Source organism: Salvelinus alpinus, chromosome 24, assembly GCF_045679555.1.
Source record: "Salvelinus alpinus chromosome 24, SLU_Salpinus.1, whole genome shotgun sequence".
Classification (NCBI taxonomy): Eukaryota; Metazoa; Chordata; class Actinopteri; order Salmoniformes; family Salmonidae; genus Salvelinus; species Salvelinus alpinus.
Window position 1 is genome coordinate 15,384,898 of NC_092109.1, and position 14,176 is coordinate 15,399,073.

At 42.6% G+C, this 14,176-nt stretch overlaps 1 protein-coding gene across 2 annotated transcripts in view; it reads right to left on the reverse strand.

Moving 5' to 3' along the window:
• Positions 1-14,176, reverse strand: part of LOC139552216 (syntaxin-binding protein 1) — a 44,319-nt gene that overhangs the window by 20,551 nt on the left and 9,592 nt on the right. For both annotated transcript variants that reach the window (XM_071363727.1, XM_071363728.1), the window contains exons 2-6: positions 7,678-7,727; positions 3,751-3,832; positions 2,792-2,868; positions 2,311-2,389; positions 1,756-1,859 (exon numbers count right to left, since the gene is read on the reverse strand). In XM_071363727.1, the coding sequence (XP_071219828.1) occupies positions 1,756-1,859; positions 2,311-2,389; positions 2,792-2,868; positions 3,751-3,832; positions 7,678-7,727 (392 nt within the window). The remainder of the gene's footprint in view (positions 1-1,755; positions 1,860-2,310; positions 2,390-2,791; positions 2,869-3,750; positions 3,833-7,677; positions 7,728-14,176) is intronic.

Here is a 14,176-nt window from a genome sequence, read left to right on the forward strand (position 1 = left end):
CTTCCTGTATGTGTGTATGATGGGACAGTGACGTGACTGTGGCCTTTCCTTCCTGCCTTTGTCTTTGCTGTAGTGCTCTGCTACCCACAGCCTTTTTCACATTCACTCTCGCTCTCAGTCTATCTCCTCTGCCATTCCTCTCTCGTCTACTGCTTTTAGTGTCTGTGTGTCCTTGTTGTGTTTTTATGGCGTATTTATTGGTAATGTACAGGGCATTCGGAAAGTATGCAGACCCCTTGACTTTTCCCATATTTTGTAACGTTACAGCCTTATTCTAAAATTGATTAAATAAATACAAATTCTCATCAATCTACACACAATACCCCATAATGACAAAGCGATTTAAAAACAAATGTTTGCAAATGTATATATACAGTATATATATAGATATATACAGTATATATATATATAAAATAAATTATTTGCATAAATATTCTTTGCTGAGACTCGAAATTTAGCTAATCCTGTTTCTGATCATCCTTGAGATGTTTCTACAACTTGGAGTCCATCTGTGGTAAATTCAATTGATTGGACATGATTTGGAAAGGCACACACCTGTCTATATAAGGTCCCACAGTTGACAGTGCATGTCAGAGCAAAAGTCCAACCAATGAGGTTGAAGGAATTGTCTGTAGAGCTCCGAGACAGGATTGTGTCGAGGCACAGATCTGGGGAAGGGTAACAAAACATTTCTGCAGCATTGAAGATCTCCAAGAACATAGTGGTCTCCATCATTCTTAAATGGAAGAAGTTTGGAACCACAAAGACTCTTCCTAGAGCTGGCCGCCCGGCCAAACTGAGCAATCAGGGGAGAAGGGCCTTGGTCAGGGAGGTGACCAAGAACCAGATGGTCACTGTGACAGAGCTCCAGAGTTCCTCTGTGGAGATGGGAGAACCTTCCAGAAGGACAACCATCTCTGCAGCACTCCACTAATTAGGCCTTTATGGTAGAGTGGCTAGACGGAAGCCACTCATCAGCAAGAAAGGCACATGACAGCCCGCTTGGAGTTTGCCAAAAGGCACCTAAAGGACTCTCAGACCATGAGAAACAAGATTCTCCGGTCTGATGAAACCAAGGTAGCGTCACATCTGGCACCATCCCTACGGTGAAGCATGGTGTTGGTAGCATCATACAATGGGGTTGTTTTTCAGTGGCAGGGACTGGGAGACTAGTCAGGTTTGAGGGAAAGATGAATGGATCAAAGTACAGAGAGATCCTTGACCTGCTCCAGAGCGCTCAGGACCTCAGACTGGTACGAAGGTTCACCTTCCAACAGCACAACGACCGTAAGCACACAGCCAAGACAACGCAGGAGTGGCTTCGGGACAAGTCTCTGAATGTCCTTGAGTGGCCCAGCTAGAGCCCGGACCTGAAACCGGACTTGAACATTTCTCTCTCCATCCTACCGTTCTCCATCTCAATCGATCTCAAATCAAACCAAACAAAATTGTATTTGTTACATACTCAGTTTACAAAAGCTATAAAAGGTGCAGTGAAATATTTACGTGCTAGCTCCCTCAACATTGTAGTACAATAATCAATATCAATAATAATAAGCAGCTTAAAAGAACAGGTCATTAGAAGAAGGCAATATGCATAGTGGCAGTAAACTGATATGTACATAACTCTCTGGCTATTCTAGGATCCCTCTATCTCTGGATCTCTCCCTCTGGCTCTTCATGTATCGCTCAATCTCCCTCCATCTCTATATCTCCCTGCCTCTCTCCTTCTCTTTCTCTCCCTCCGTTTGGTACCTGCGATTCGTAGGGCAGGAAGGCGATGTTGATCTCGGTCAGGGTCTTGATGGATTTGGAGGCACGGCTCTTCACTACCTCGTTGAAAAGTGGGTCTGGGCAGGCTGAAACAGGGAGAGGTTGATGGTAGTGTGAGTGGTGGTTCTGCGTGGCTCAGTTGGTAGAGCACGGCACTTACAACATCAGGATTGTGGGTTTGATTCCTGCTGGGTCCACACGTATGAAAATATATGCACACACTAAGACACTTTGGATAAAAGCATATTGAAACATGGGCTGGTATATTAAGAACCCTTGTGTCAAAGGATGATGATGCTGAAAATGATGAGCTCTATTTTGGGTGCCTAGATCAACTCTGGTTTTGTAATGAAATGAACAGTGAAAAAAAAGTTATTTCATTGCACATTATTCCTTCCATGAAGTCCTTTTACCAACGTCACAGCCCTCTCCACCAAGAATGAATGGCTGAGGTTGCACTCATGTCCATTGAGCTGTGTAGTGAATCCGCGGAGCGCTTGAGGTGTAGTGGAAAGGCTCCTCCGGGGAGCTACTCACAGTCAGTGAAGAAGACGTGGGCTGCTTTGTATTTGGCTGAATGGGGGTCTTTGAAGTCTCCAATTAGGGTCTGCACAGACTGGAGAGAGAAGGACACAAGAGAGTAAGACGTCTGTCGTGTGTGTGTGTGTGTGTCTGTCAGCGTGTGTCTGTCAGCGTGTGCCTGTCAGCGTGTGCCTGTCAGCGTGTGCCTGTCAGCGTGTGCCTGCATGTACTGTACGTGTTTGAATAAGGATGGGAGAGGTAGAGAGTAAAAGTGGTAGAAGGACGGAAGGTAGAGTGCAGTCAGCTAGAGATCCTGTCCACAGACACACGTGAGTATTGTGTGGTTTGCGTAGGCTGAGTCAACAACCCTAGGTTTGGATAACATCTTATACAGAATGGTGGCATATGGTCTCTGTGTACAGTGAGAACAGAAAGCTGCCAGAGACAGTGTTCTAAATATAGACTGTGAGAGGGAGATGATGGTGTGTGTGTGTACCTTGTCCGTGGGGGTAATCAGGTAAATGGCCTCCAGGGTGGGAAGAGGCTCTCGCCGCTTGTTTATGTCCTCCACAACTAGGGGGGAGATAGAGAGGTAGAGAGAGAGAGAGAGGTGGTTATATCATGTTAGCTGATGACTTAGTCATTTTAGCCAAATGGTAGCTACAGTGCATATGTAACAAGTGTTAAATTTCATGTATAATTACACAATACCTGAATAGTTCCCATGCCTGATACTAGTGTACATTCCTTTTGTTGTTGTAAGTGCCCTTTTTTATGTTGCACACTTCACTCTCCTTCTGCCCCCCCCCCCCCCCCCCCTTGGGTTACTGAAACATTTCCCCATGAAATCATAATCAATCATATATGTTACAACACTTATAATGAGTCACTTACATTATAATGGTCTCCCCCCAATATATTGGGATATTCATGTTAATTTGTACTTTGCAGAGAAGTTTGGTGTATTAGGGCAGCTAAGTATTTGTTCATGGAAGTTTTTCCTGTCATTATCAGGTATGTCATGTGTTTTTGTTTGTCAAGTTATGTTGACGATATTTAACTGTTAGTTTGCAAGTGCATGTCATGTACTGTACTGTACTGTACGTAAATGCCTGGCTGTTATTGAGAAAGTTGGCTAGTCTAGGCCTGTAGGCTATACAGTACATTTCTCTTTCATAATGTAAATTGCATTTGTCTTACATTGTTATGTCATTCATGAGCTTATTGTTATATGCCCTGTTTACTGTACCCATGTGTAAGAGAGGAGTTTGGCGTATTAGGGCAGCACGGCATTTGTTCATGGACGTTTTTCCAGAGAATAAAAGACCTACACCAACCCTGATCTTTTGGTCGTATGTAAGCCAATCAAAACACAACGCAGAGGCAATCTACACCGGTCACACATACAGTATAACAATAGAGGCTGATGAGGTTTAAATAGAGCAGAGTGCTTACTGGTGATGCCCTCTGACATGATGTCTGTCATCTTGCAGCAGGAGGATAGCATCCTCATGCTCAGCTGGTCCACAATCAACGCCTGAGACCGCGAAGAGAAAACAATGAGAAACCAGGGAGAGTGAGATAGAGGAAGGAGTAAGACAGAGGTTTTGGAAAACAAGGTTAGGACTCTAATCATATTCAAATGTTTCATTGGTAGCACTGGTGCAGTGCACCCAACTTAAAAATGTCAGGAGCATCTGTCACGACTTCCGCCGAAGTTGACTCCCCTGCCTGTTCGGGCGGTGCTCGGCGGTCGTCGTCACCGTCCTACTAGCCGCCACCGATCCCTTTTTCGTTTGTCTGTTTGTTTTGTCTTATTAGTTGCACCTGTTTTTTGTTTCGTAATGAGCTTCCCTATAATTAGGAGTTTGACCCGCCCTTGTTTTGTGCGGGATTGTTTTTGTTACGTGTGTGTATTTTGGGTGTTTGGCAAGTGTTGCTCTTTACGCCCTGGATGTTCGGGCTTATTCAGTTTTTCCTTAAGAATAAATATAAGGAATATTTTTTCCCAAGCGGCTCTCTCTCTCTCTGCGTCTGGTTCTTTCGCCAACCTAGTCCACCGTGACAGCATCACACAGTATTGAGGAGCACCAGAAAAAGAGATTGATTTAAATTAATTTAGATAGCCTATATGACTACTTTTGATGTAGCTATCCAGAAGCCCTTTCCTAGTCATTATACAACATTAACAATGTCTACTGTATTTCTGATCAATTTGATCAGAAGTAGTCATATATTTTTTTGTTATTTTAAATGGACAAAAAAAAAGTGCTTTTCTTTCAAAAACAAGGACATTTCTAAGTGACCCCAAACCTTTGAATGGTAGTGTAAGTCGAAGAGCCCTATGGTCTTGTCAAATAGCTGTCATGTGGTGTATACCACTATGGTGGTTAACAGTGAATGTTCAGGGTACAGTAATCATGGGTTCAAGGTACCTTCGCATCAAGCTTTTTTATTAAGGAAAAAAATAATGTTCACTCCTGGTCGTCTATGCTGAATTCAAATAACGCATACGTGAGGGGATTATTATAATAATGCATATCAAATGTTGTATATGTGAGTGTCGCCTAAATAAGAAATTAAGTGGTGTTTTTGGTCTAACAGCAACCTTTTAATATGATATTATAGTCAGTATGCTAGGCCTGTGTCGAATACTAATGAATCATTCAAATATATTGCGAGACATTGATTCAGCTTTGATCTGAACTTTATTAGACGACCACCATTCTGAAAAGTGGTGTCGCTCTGGTGCGCTCCGGCAGCACTACACTACCCAAGAGACTCCAAGAAGCTCCTCATTAAATATATGTATCCCGTTTCAAGAAGCTAGGCGTATGTCGCATGTCACTACTTCATGGGAGAGGAACGTGAACGTTTTAAAAAATATATAAATATTGTTTTTAATCAAAATACATTTTGACAGAAATGACTTCTGGAACATGTGAACATTCATGTGCCTTAATAACAAACTTGTATGCCATCTTTAAATACAAATCTTTAAATACAAAAATTGTTAAATTAGGAGTCTAGTTGCTTTAGCCATGGAAAAATACAGGAACCTTCCCGCTAGCCATGATTGGCTGAGATAATGGATGATAACATGTAGCATGTTTCTGTCTATAACATGAGCTGGTCAGAATATGTGGATAATCCTTTCTACCGCAGCTTTTTTTGAAAGATATCATGAAGAAGTGAAAAAGTGTTGCATTGCTGCACTGAAGTTAATAGCGCTGAGGTTAATAGCGCTGAGGTTAATAGCGCTGAGGTTAATAGCGCTGAGGTTAATAGCGCTGAGGTTAATAGCGATGGTCTAATGCTGACTCTCTCTGACTCTGAAAACTAATCAGATGATGAAGAAATCCCTGATTTAGAGTCTTCCCCATCACTGTCCTCATAAAAAAATGGTGATCAACAGTGTTGTTGTCACGGAAGAAGTTGACTGAGTTTTGAATTCCCTGGAACACCCATTGGAAGCAGAGAGATGAAACACAGAGGGAGTTGAAAAGAGAACACAGGAGGCTGTTGTATAAAACACCTGTCTCCGGATTACTCCGGATCAACTAAGGGCAACCATGGCATCTGTGACAGAGGGAGAAGCGTTCATCCATGTATACGGATAAGCATTTTCAGATATTATACATTTCTAATTTTGTCAGAAAGTTGTTTTCATTGCAAGTTAAAGCATACTGTTAGCTAGCTAACATTAGCTGGCTGGCTCACTAGCTAACGTTATGTGAATGATCTGTGTAGTAATATAAATGTTTTATATCTCAGAAAGCCATTTGCATTGCTAGTTATAACCTAATGTTAGCTAGCTAGCTAACATTGAACCTAGTTGGTTAGTTTTAGCTACCTGCAGATTCATGCATGGTGCATGCATAGTATCATGAGTTAGGATTATGGTTAATTGTTTAGCTAGCTACATGTCTAAACAAAAGACTCCATTATGCAAGTAACCATTTCACTGTACCGTTTACACATCCTGTATCCTGTGCATGTGACCAATAAACTTATAGTATGTGTTTACCAGAGACAGTAATGTGAAGAACAACATGACCTGCAACAAAGTCAGATTAGGATATAGGCCAAGGACTAGATAAAGTGTATTTTTACTACTACTTTTTTCTACTACTTTCACCACTTTTAGTCCTGAAAGCTTTGGTTGTTTACTACACTACCTTATTCACTCTGTTTAGCACATGGCCTCACATGTGAATCCTTAAAGAGATGGGTGGGGCTATGGCTTAAGAGGATGTGAACAATACTGAATGGTTTAGACAAGGAAGAGCTCTCCGGTAAGTGTACCAAAACATTCACGGGCCATTTTCTCAAAAGTGGGGTTACAAGTTTATCAACTTCAAAGCAGAATTACTTTCCCATTGTTCCTCAACTGCAGTGTATTATATACCATTTCCTAGCTCTCTACTTTTGTCCAATGTAAAAAACACCATTTCAAATTTTTCTACATAGGACCAAATCCAGGCGGTGGGTGACATATTTGTAATCTTGGTGCACTTCCCTTCGCAACACACTAATCACAATAAATGTAATTCTATACTTCAAAGGAAAAAACTATATCTCACCTGGGATTCGAAGTTGCCACAAACTGTGAAAATTACCAGGAGCCAGGCTTGCTACACTGTGAGCTATTCATGCTGTTTTTGTGCCTGTTAAGGACACTTTCATGACTGTGTTCAAAAACTAACTACATCAACAGTTGTAATTGGCTGATGCAAAATATGTCCAGCTGGTCTTGTTAGCAAGACCTGAGTGTGCTGGGTTATCTGATGGGAAAAACTAACGTAACGGTCTATCATGTGCAACTACGTTGACAATTTTAATTGTCTGGTGTGGATTTTGAGACTAGAAAAAGTTTAAAGTTAAACTTTTTCTCAATGTTCTCAAGTATGGACCTGTAGGTTTTACTTTTAACAATAAAGAGGGATTTTATCAACTTCCACTCTCCTCAAAAAGTTGCTGAATTTCCTCTTCACTCTCACAGGTGAGGTGAAATCATACAATCTATCCTCTTTGCTTGTGATGTATGTTGCTCAAATAACGATACAATGTAACAACAGCCGGACGTCACAAATATCATTTTGCCATTCAATGTATTATCTGGGTGAATATCTTTCTAGGTGCCTGGTGACACCAAATAATAACTCCAGGTAATATTTACGAGAATACACAACAAAATGGTCACAATTAGACCAAAGGCTCTATGTTTCACTGAACAATTTCACTTTTATCTTTCCATCGTGGGAATGAACTCTGTCAAGTGTTTTCGGTCAACAAAGCCTGAGAAATACTGATTAACAGAATAGAAAAAAGGTTAAACTGCAGTATAACAAAGACAAGTAGTAATACTAATGGGCCTCTCACCTTCCATTCTCCCTTCTTCTTCACCTTCTTGATGACATCGTTCATAATCTCTGTGAAGGAGAAGAGAGGAGACGAACAGCTCAGAACATTCTTCACTTCACATGCTTCTTCACCGTGTGCAACCTTCCAATGTCAGTTGATATGCTTTTCTTTGAGTCATTTTCAATGTCAAAACCACTCACATGAAGATTTGAGCGTACAGTACTGGTTAATAATATACAGTAATTTTCTCTGATTTGATTCATTGACAGGAATCCGATTGTTTCCATATAGTGATGAGTGACAGTCGAGCACAGGACACAAATGAGGACTCTCTCACACTTATAATCATGCCTCTGGGAACAAGGCTGAAGAAGAGTTATTCCGCTATGGAGGATCTACACAAGTATTCACTTCCAGATCAACCACAGAGCACATTAACACTAAAATATGCTTCTATCAACATCAGAGCACACTGAAATATGCTTCTATTTTTTTTTTTTTTACTAGGTAAGTCAGTTAACCACTAGGCTACCTGCCGCCCCTCTATCAACCACAGAGCACGCGGACACTAAAATATGCTTCCAAAAATATGCTTCTAAAATATGCTTCCAATATGCTTCCATCCTTTTCTGTTTGTTTTGTCTTTGGTTCTTTCACACCTGGTTTCATTTGCCTTAATTTCTGTGTGTATAATTTACTATGTTGCCTGCCTAGGGTTGTGCGGGATTATTTATTGTGATGTTGCTCGTTAGGTTGTGCCCATTTTTGTTTCACGCGTTTATACTGAGTGTGTATACATTTAGGAGCTTTGTTTGTTCCTCCTTTCGTGAGTAACGGGTTTCTCTGTTGTTGAGGGCGTTTTATTTTTGTGTGTGCCTTACCTGTATTTGGTGGACTTGCCCATTTAAAATTACGCATCTCGGACATCTCTGCTCTCCTGCGCCTGACTCCTTCACCTACCTCTAAACGCAATACTGTCACAGATGCCATTCAATTTGCTACGTTCCAGCCATTATTATGAGCTGTCCGCCCCTCAGCAGGCTCCTGTGCTTACACTGTAGCTAGCAAAATGGAGGGCTGCTGCTACACATGAGTCAAATGCATCTTGAAACACAGATGATGCCTTCTTATGCAGTTACATTCCAGAATGGCTTCCATAACAGAACTAAAGAATCAAATGTATTATCCAATACGCAGAGAAGACGAATTCTTGCCAGATGCAATTGATTCTCTGAACGAAAACAACAAATCAATTATTTTTGGTTGACTGCCATTGGCTCCAGTTCTCCTCTGCTGCAGTACGAATGGACTAATCCCATAGGTTGTCTGTGGATCAGGCCAAGGCAGGCGGCCATGTTTGTGTGGCGATGCCACTATTAGCCCGATCACTGTTGTTGGCCATCTGGCTGCAGTATTGGGAGAAATCCATTTAGGATGACTCTCTTTAATGTTTTGCAGTATCACCATATAAAACGGTATTAAACTGCTAAGCCCTTTGGATCAGCAGTGCCCAACATCTAGGTGTACACAGAGATACAGACGGATTATCACAGATTAAAAAGGATGTGTGTGTGAATGGGCTGTGTGGAGACTGCAGGGCCTTTCAGAGAATGAAGTGGATTTGTTAGGTAAATGCTGCCAATAGTCATTTGTGTAGACAACATTAACCTCATGGTTAAATTACAAAATGACATTTGTTTTCTTACCCTGTAAGCAGTCTATGCACAGGGCCATTTAGGTGGACTATCCCTTTAAGCACAGACCACTCAAAGCCAGGGGGTTAGGTACAGGAAAGCAGCACTCTAGACGTAGCTGCCCTGATGTGACCATGATGTAGATGATCTGAGAAAGAGGAAACTTATCTGAGCTCCATAGGGAAAGAGGACAACCTTGGAATAGACATGCTCATTTAGTTGTAGTCTTTGTGGGGAATAGCTGAGAGTGAATCGCTTATTCAGCTCTTGTCTATTTCCAGCTCTTTCTAGGCTATGCCACAGGAAACCATTTCAGCAGACAGGATGCTGTTCTGGGATTGTTCTGGCTCTCCCTTGACCCCCCTGTGTGGCATAACAGTACAGTCACATAGCAGGCAGTCTGAGAGGAGGGAAGGAAACTTAAAGCAACTGTCCAGTGTTTCCAGATTTCTATGAAATATGTAATTGAGTGTAATTGATTACAATATGTTTTAATTAAGTATGATAAAAGCAGGTTTTCTGTGTTGGAATGGTGATGGCGTACCCCAACAACAGAATGGTGTGGGCGTACAGCAGTCATTCAAAATATTCATGCGAGTAAACAGCTAATTGGCCGGCTCATCCTTCAGATTTTTGAAACGGTCTGTTTGAGATACAAGTTTGAAGTTGGGTTTTTTATCTGTTTTTTCTCCAATTTATGCTTTGGCCACAAATACTAGTATAGGATGAGTCAACAACATTATTTGGGTATGATGTATGAGTTTACATTTACATTTAAGTCATTTAGCAGACGCTCTTATCCAGAGCGACTTACAAATTGGTGCATTCACCTTATGATATCCAGTGGAACAACCACTTTACAATAGTGCATCTAACTCTTTTAAGGGGGGGGGGGGTTAGAAGGATTACTTTATCCTATCCTAGGTATTCCTTAAAGAGGTGGGGTTTCAGGTGTCAGGTGTTAAGAGTTAACAGAATATTAACTTTTAAAAGTGAGATTTTCACTGGACAGTCACTTTAGTTTAACAAACACAGAGTAGAGCAGAGTAGAGTAGAGAGGCTAACCAGCAGAGTAGAGGCTAACAGCCTCACACAGTCACAGACAGGAGTCTCCAAGGACTGTGAGCTATCGTTCTCCGTGGCCAGCGTAAGTAAGACATTTAAGCGTGTTAACCCTCGCAAGGCTGCCGGCCCAGACTGCATCCCTAGCTGTGTCCTCAGAGCATGCGCAGACCAGCTGGCTGGAGTGTTTACGGACATATTCAATCTCTCCCTATCCCAGTCTGCTGTCCCTACTTGCTTCAAGATGTCCACCATTGTTCCTGTACCCAAGAAAGCAAAGGTAACTGAACTAAATGACTATCGCCCTGTAGCACTCACTTCTGTCAACACAAAGTGCTTTGAGAGGCTAGTTAAGGATCATATCACCTCTACCTTACCTGACACCCTAGATCCACTGAAATTTGCTTTCTGCCCCAATAGATCCACAGACGATGCAATCACCATCGCACAGCACACTGCCCTATCCCAGCTGGACAAGAGGAATACCTATGTACAGTATGCTGTTCATTGACTACAGCTCCGCCTTCAACAACATAGTACCCTCCAAGCTCATCATTAAGCTCGGGGCCCTGGGTCTGAACCCTGCCCTGTGCAACTGGGTCCTGGACTTCCTGACGGGCCGCCCCCCCCAGGTGGTGAAGGTAAGAAACAACACCTCCACTATGCTGATCCTCAACACAGGGGCCCCAGAAGGGTGCATGCTCAGCGCCCTCCCGTAATCCCTGTTCACCCATGACTGCGTGGCCACGCACGCCTCCAACTCAATCATCAAGTTTGCAGACAACACAACAGTAGTAGGCCTGATTATTAACAATGACGAGACAGCCTACAGGGAGGAGGTGAGGGCCCTGGTGGAGTGGTGCCAGGAAAATAACTTCTCCCTCAACGTCAACAAAATAAAGGAGCTGATCGTAGACTTAAGGAGACATCAGAGGGAGCACGCCCCCATTCACATCGATGGGACCACAGTGGAGAACGTGAAAAGCTTCAAGTTCCTCTGGGTACAAATCCCTGACAATCTGAAATGGTCCACCCACACAGACAGTGTGAAGAAAGCACAACAGCGCCTCTTCAACCTCAGGAGGCAGAAGAAATTGGCCTCTAAGACCTCACAAACTTTTGCATATGCACCATTGGGAGCATCCTGTCGGGCTGTATCACCACCTGGTACAGTAACTGCACCGCCCTCAACCACAGGGCTCTTCAGAGGGTTGTGCGGTCTGCCCAACGCATCGCCGGGGGTACACTGCCTGCCCTCCAGGACACCTACAGCACCCGATGTCACAAGAAAGCCAAAAAGATCATCAAGGGCACCAACCATCCGAGCCACGGCCTGTTCACCCCGCTAACATCCAGAAGGCGAGGTCAGTACAGGTACATCAAAGGTGGGACCGAGAGACTGAAAAACAGCTTCTATATCAATGCATTTAGACTTAAACTGGCCTCTACCCAGTACCCTGCCCTGAACTTAGTCACTGTCACTACCCGGCTACCACCCAGTTACTCAACCCTGTACATTAGAGGCTGCTGCCCTATGTACATAGATATGGAATCACTGGTCACTTTAATAATGGAACAGTGGTCACTTTAATAATGTTTACATACTGTTTTACTCATTTCATATGTACAGTGCATTCGGAAAGTATTCAGACCCCTTGACTTTTTCCCAAAAAATGTACGTTATAGCCTTATTCTAAAATTGAATAAATAGTTTTTCCCCCTCATCAATCTACACACAATACCCCATAATGACATAGCAAAAACTGTTTTTTTGAAATCTTTGCAAATGTATTAAAAACTAAAAAACTGAAATCTAACATTTACATATGTATTCAGACCCTTTACTCAGTACTTTGCGAAGCCCCTTTGGCAGGGATTACAGCCTCGAGTCTTCTTGGCTATGACGATACAAGCTTGGCAAACATGTAATTTGGGAGTTTCTCCCATTTTTCTCTGCAGATCCTCTCAAGCTCTGTCAGGTTGGATGGGGAGAGTCGCTGCAAAGCTATTTTCAGGTCTCTCCAGAGATGTTCGATCGGGTTCAAGGCCTGGCTCTGGCTGGGCCGCTCAAGGACATTCAGAGACTTGTCCCGAAGCCACTCCTGTATTGTCATGGCTGTGTTCTTAATGTCGTTGTCCTGTTGGAAGGTGAACCTTCGCCCCAGTCTGAGGTCCTGAGCATTCTGGATCAGGTTTTCATCAAGGATCTCTCTGTACTTTGCTCCGTTTGTCTTTCCCTCGATCCTGACTAGTATCCCAGTCCCTGCCGCGGAAAAACATCCCCACAGCACTTAGAATAAGGCTGTCACGTAACAAAATGTGGAAAAGTCAAAGGGTCTGAATACTTTCCGAATGCACTGCATATACTGTAGTCTATTCAATGCCACTACGACATTGCTCGTCCTAATATTTATATATTTCTTAATTCCATTCTTTTACTTTGAGATGTGTGTGTATTGTTGTGAATTGTTAGATACTACTGCACTGTTGGAGCTAGGAACACAAGCATTTCGCTACACCCGCAATAACATCTGCTAAATATGTGTATGTGACCAATAAAATGTTATTTGATTTGGTCAGTCTGGCATATGCTACTAAACATAAATAGTTGACTAGAGTAATACAGTATGCACGTCAAGTGTTTGTGTCAGTCTGTGGCTCTGACCAGACCAGTGTAAGCTCTGGGATGGGTTAGACCCAGAGCTCTTTCAACTGTAGGTGAATCAGGCATAGCTGTCCTGAGCCATGTGTCACTGTAAATACTAAATTAATCTTATAGATATATTAAACATCACGTCTCATATGTTCAAATTAGGTGGACACGTCACCTTCACCTGATGCTGACTTTGTCATCCAGAGTACAGCAGAGAGAATTGGAACGGCTGAGACATATGCAGATGTTCCCCAACCATTCACCTCACAGGGAGGCGGTGTTCTAAGATCACAGCCTAATGAACAGCTGTCGCTTTAGCAGCCTAGCTTTAGCATCAACATTAGCATTAACATCAACCCATACCTCAATGCTAGGCTAGCATTAACATCAACCCATACCACAATGCTAGGCTAGGATTAACATCAACCCATACCACAATGCTAGGCTCCAGCAGGAGTCATTCAACAGGATATCAGAGACCATTATCCTTTCCACTTCAATATGCTTTGGTATCAAACATTATCATTAAGTATGAGTATGCTTAGCACAGGGTTTGTCAGCCTTTTATCCACACCGGAACAATTAGTCTCATTGAGAGGCTGGCTGGCTGTTTGTTGTGTCATTGATGTGTATTGGTTATGTAATGGTTGTGTATTATGTCTTCCACTCCTGAAGAATCCTCAACCTTGACCCCAACAAACAATGCCTAGCCCTAGCTACTCAAGACTGTGAATTTAACCCTTTACCTTCCGGTTCTGCCTTGGGGGTCGGCGACTACGATTACATGATCCATTTTCTCTAGATCTCAGCATCCGTCCCAGGGAATGTAACACCCCTGCTCTTAAAGAGTCAGGCGGCCATTTTAAGCAGGAAACAGCCCCTCTCATATTATTTTCCCTCTCATCTTCTGGACCATGGAGTACCTATGCTTCTAGTCCTGGAGGGCACACAGCAGGAGCCACATTCACTCATAATTGTCTCAGTCAAAACAATTAGCAACTCGACTGGTTTGGTCCTGGCTGACATTTTGGATGGCTCTTGAAAATACAAGAAGAGAATAGACACATTTGGTTAAATTATTTGGTTAAATTATGCCCTGGTCATATTT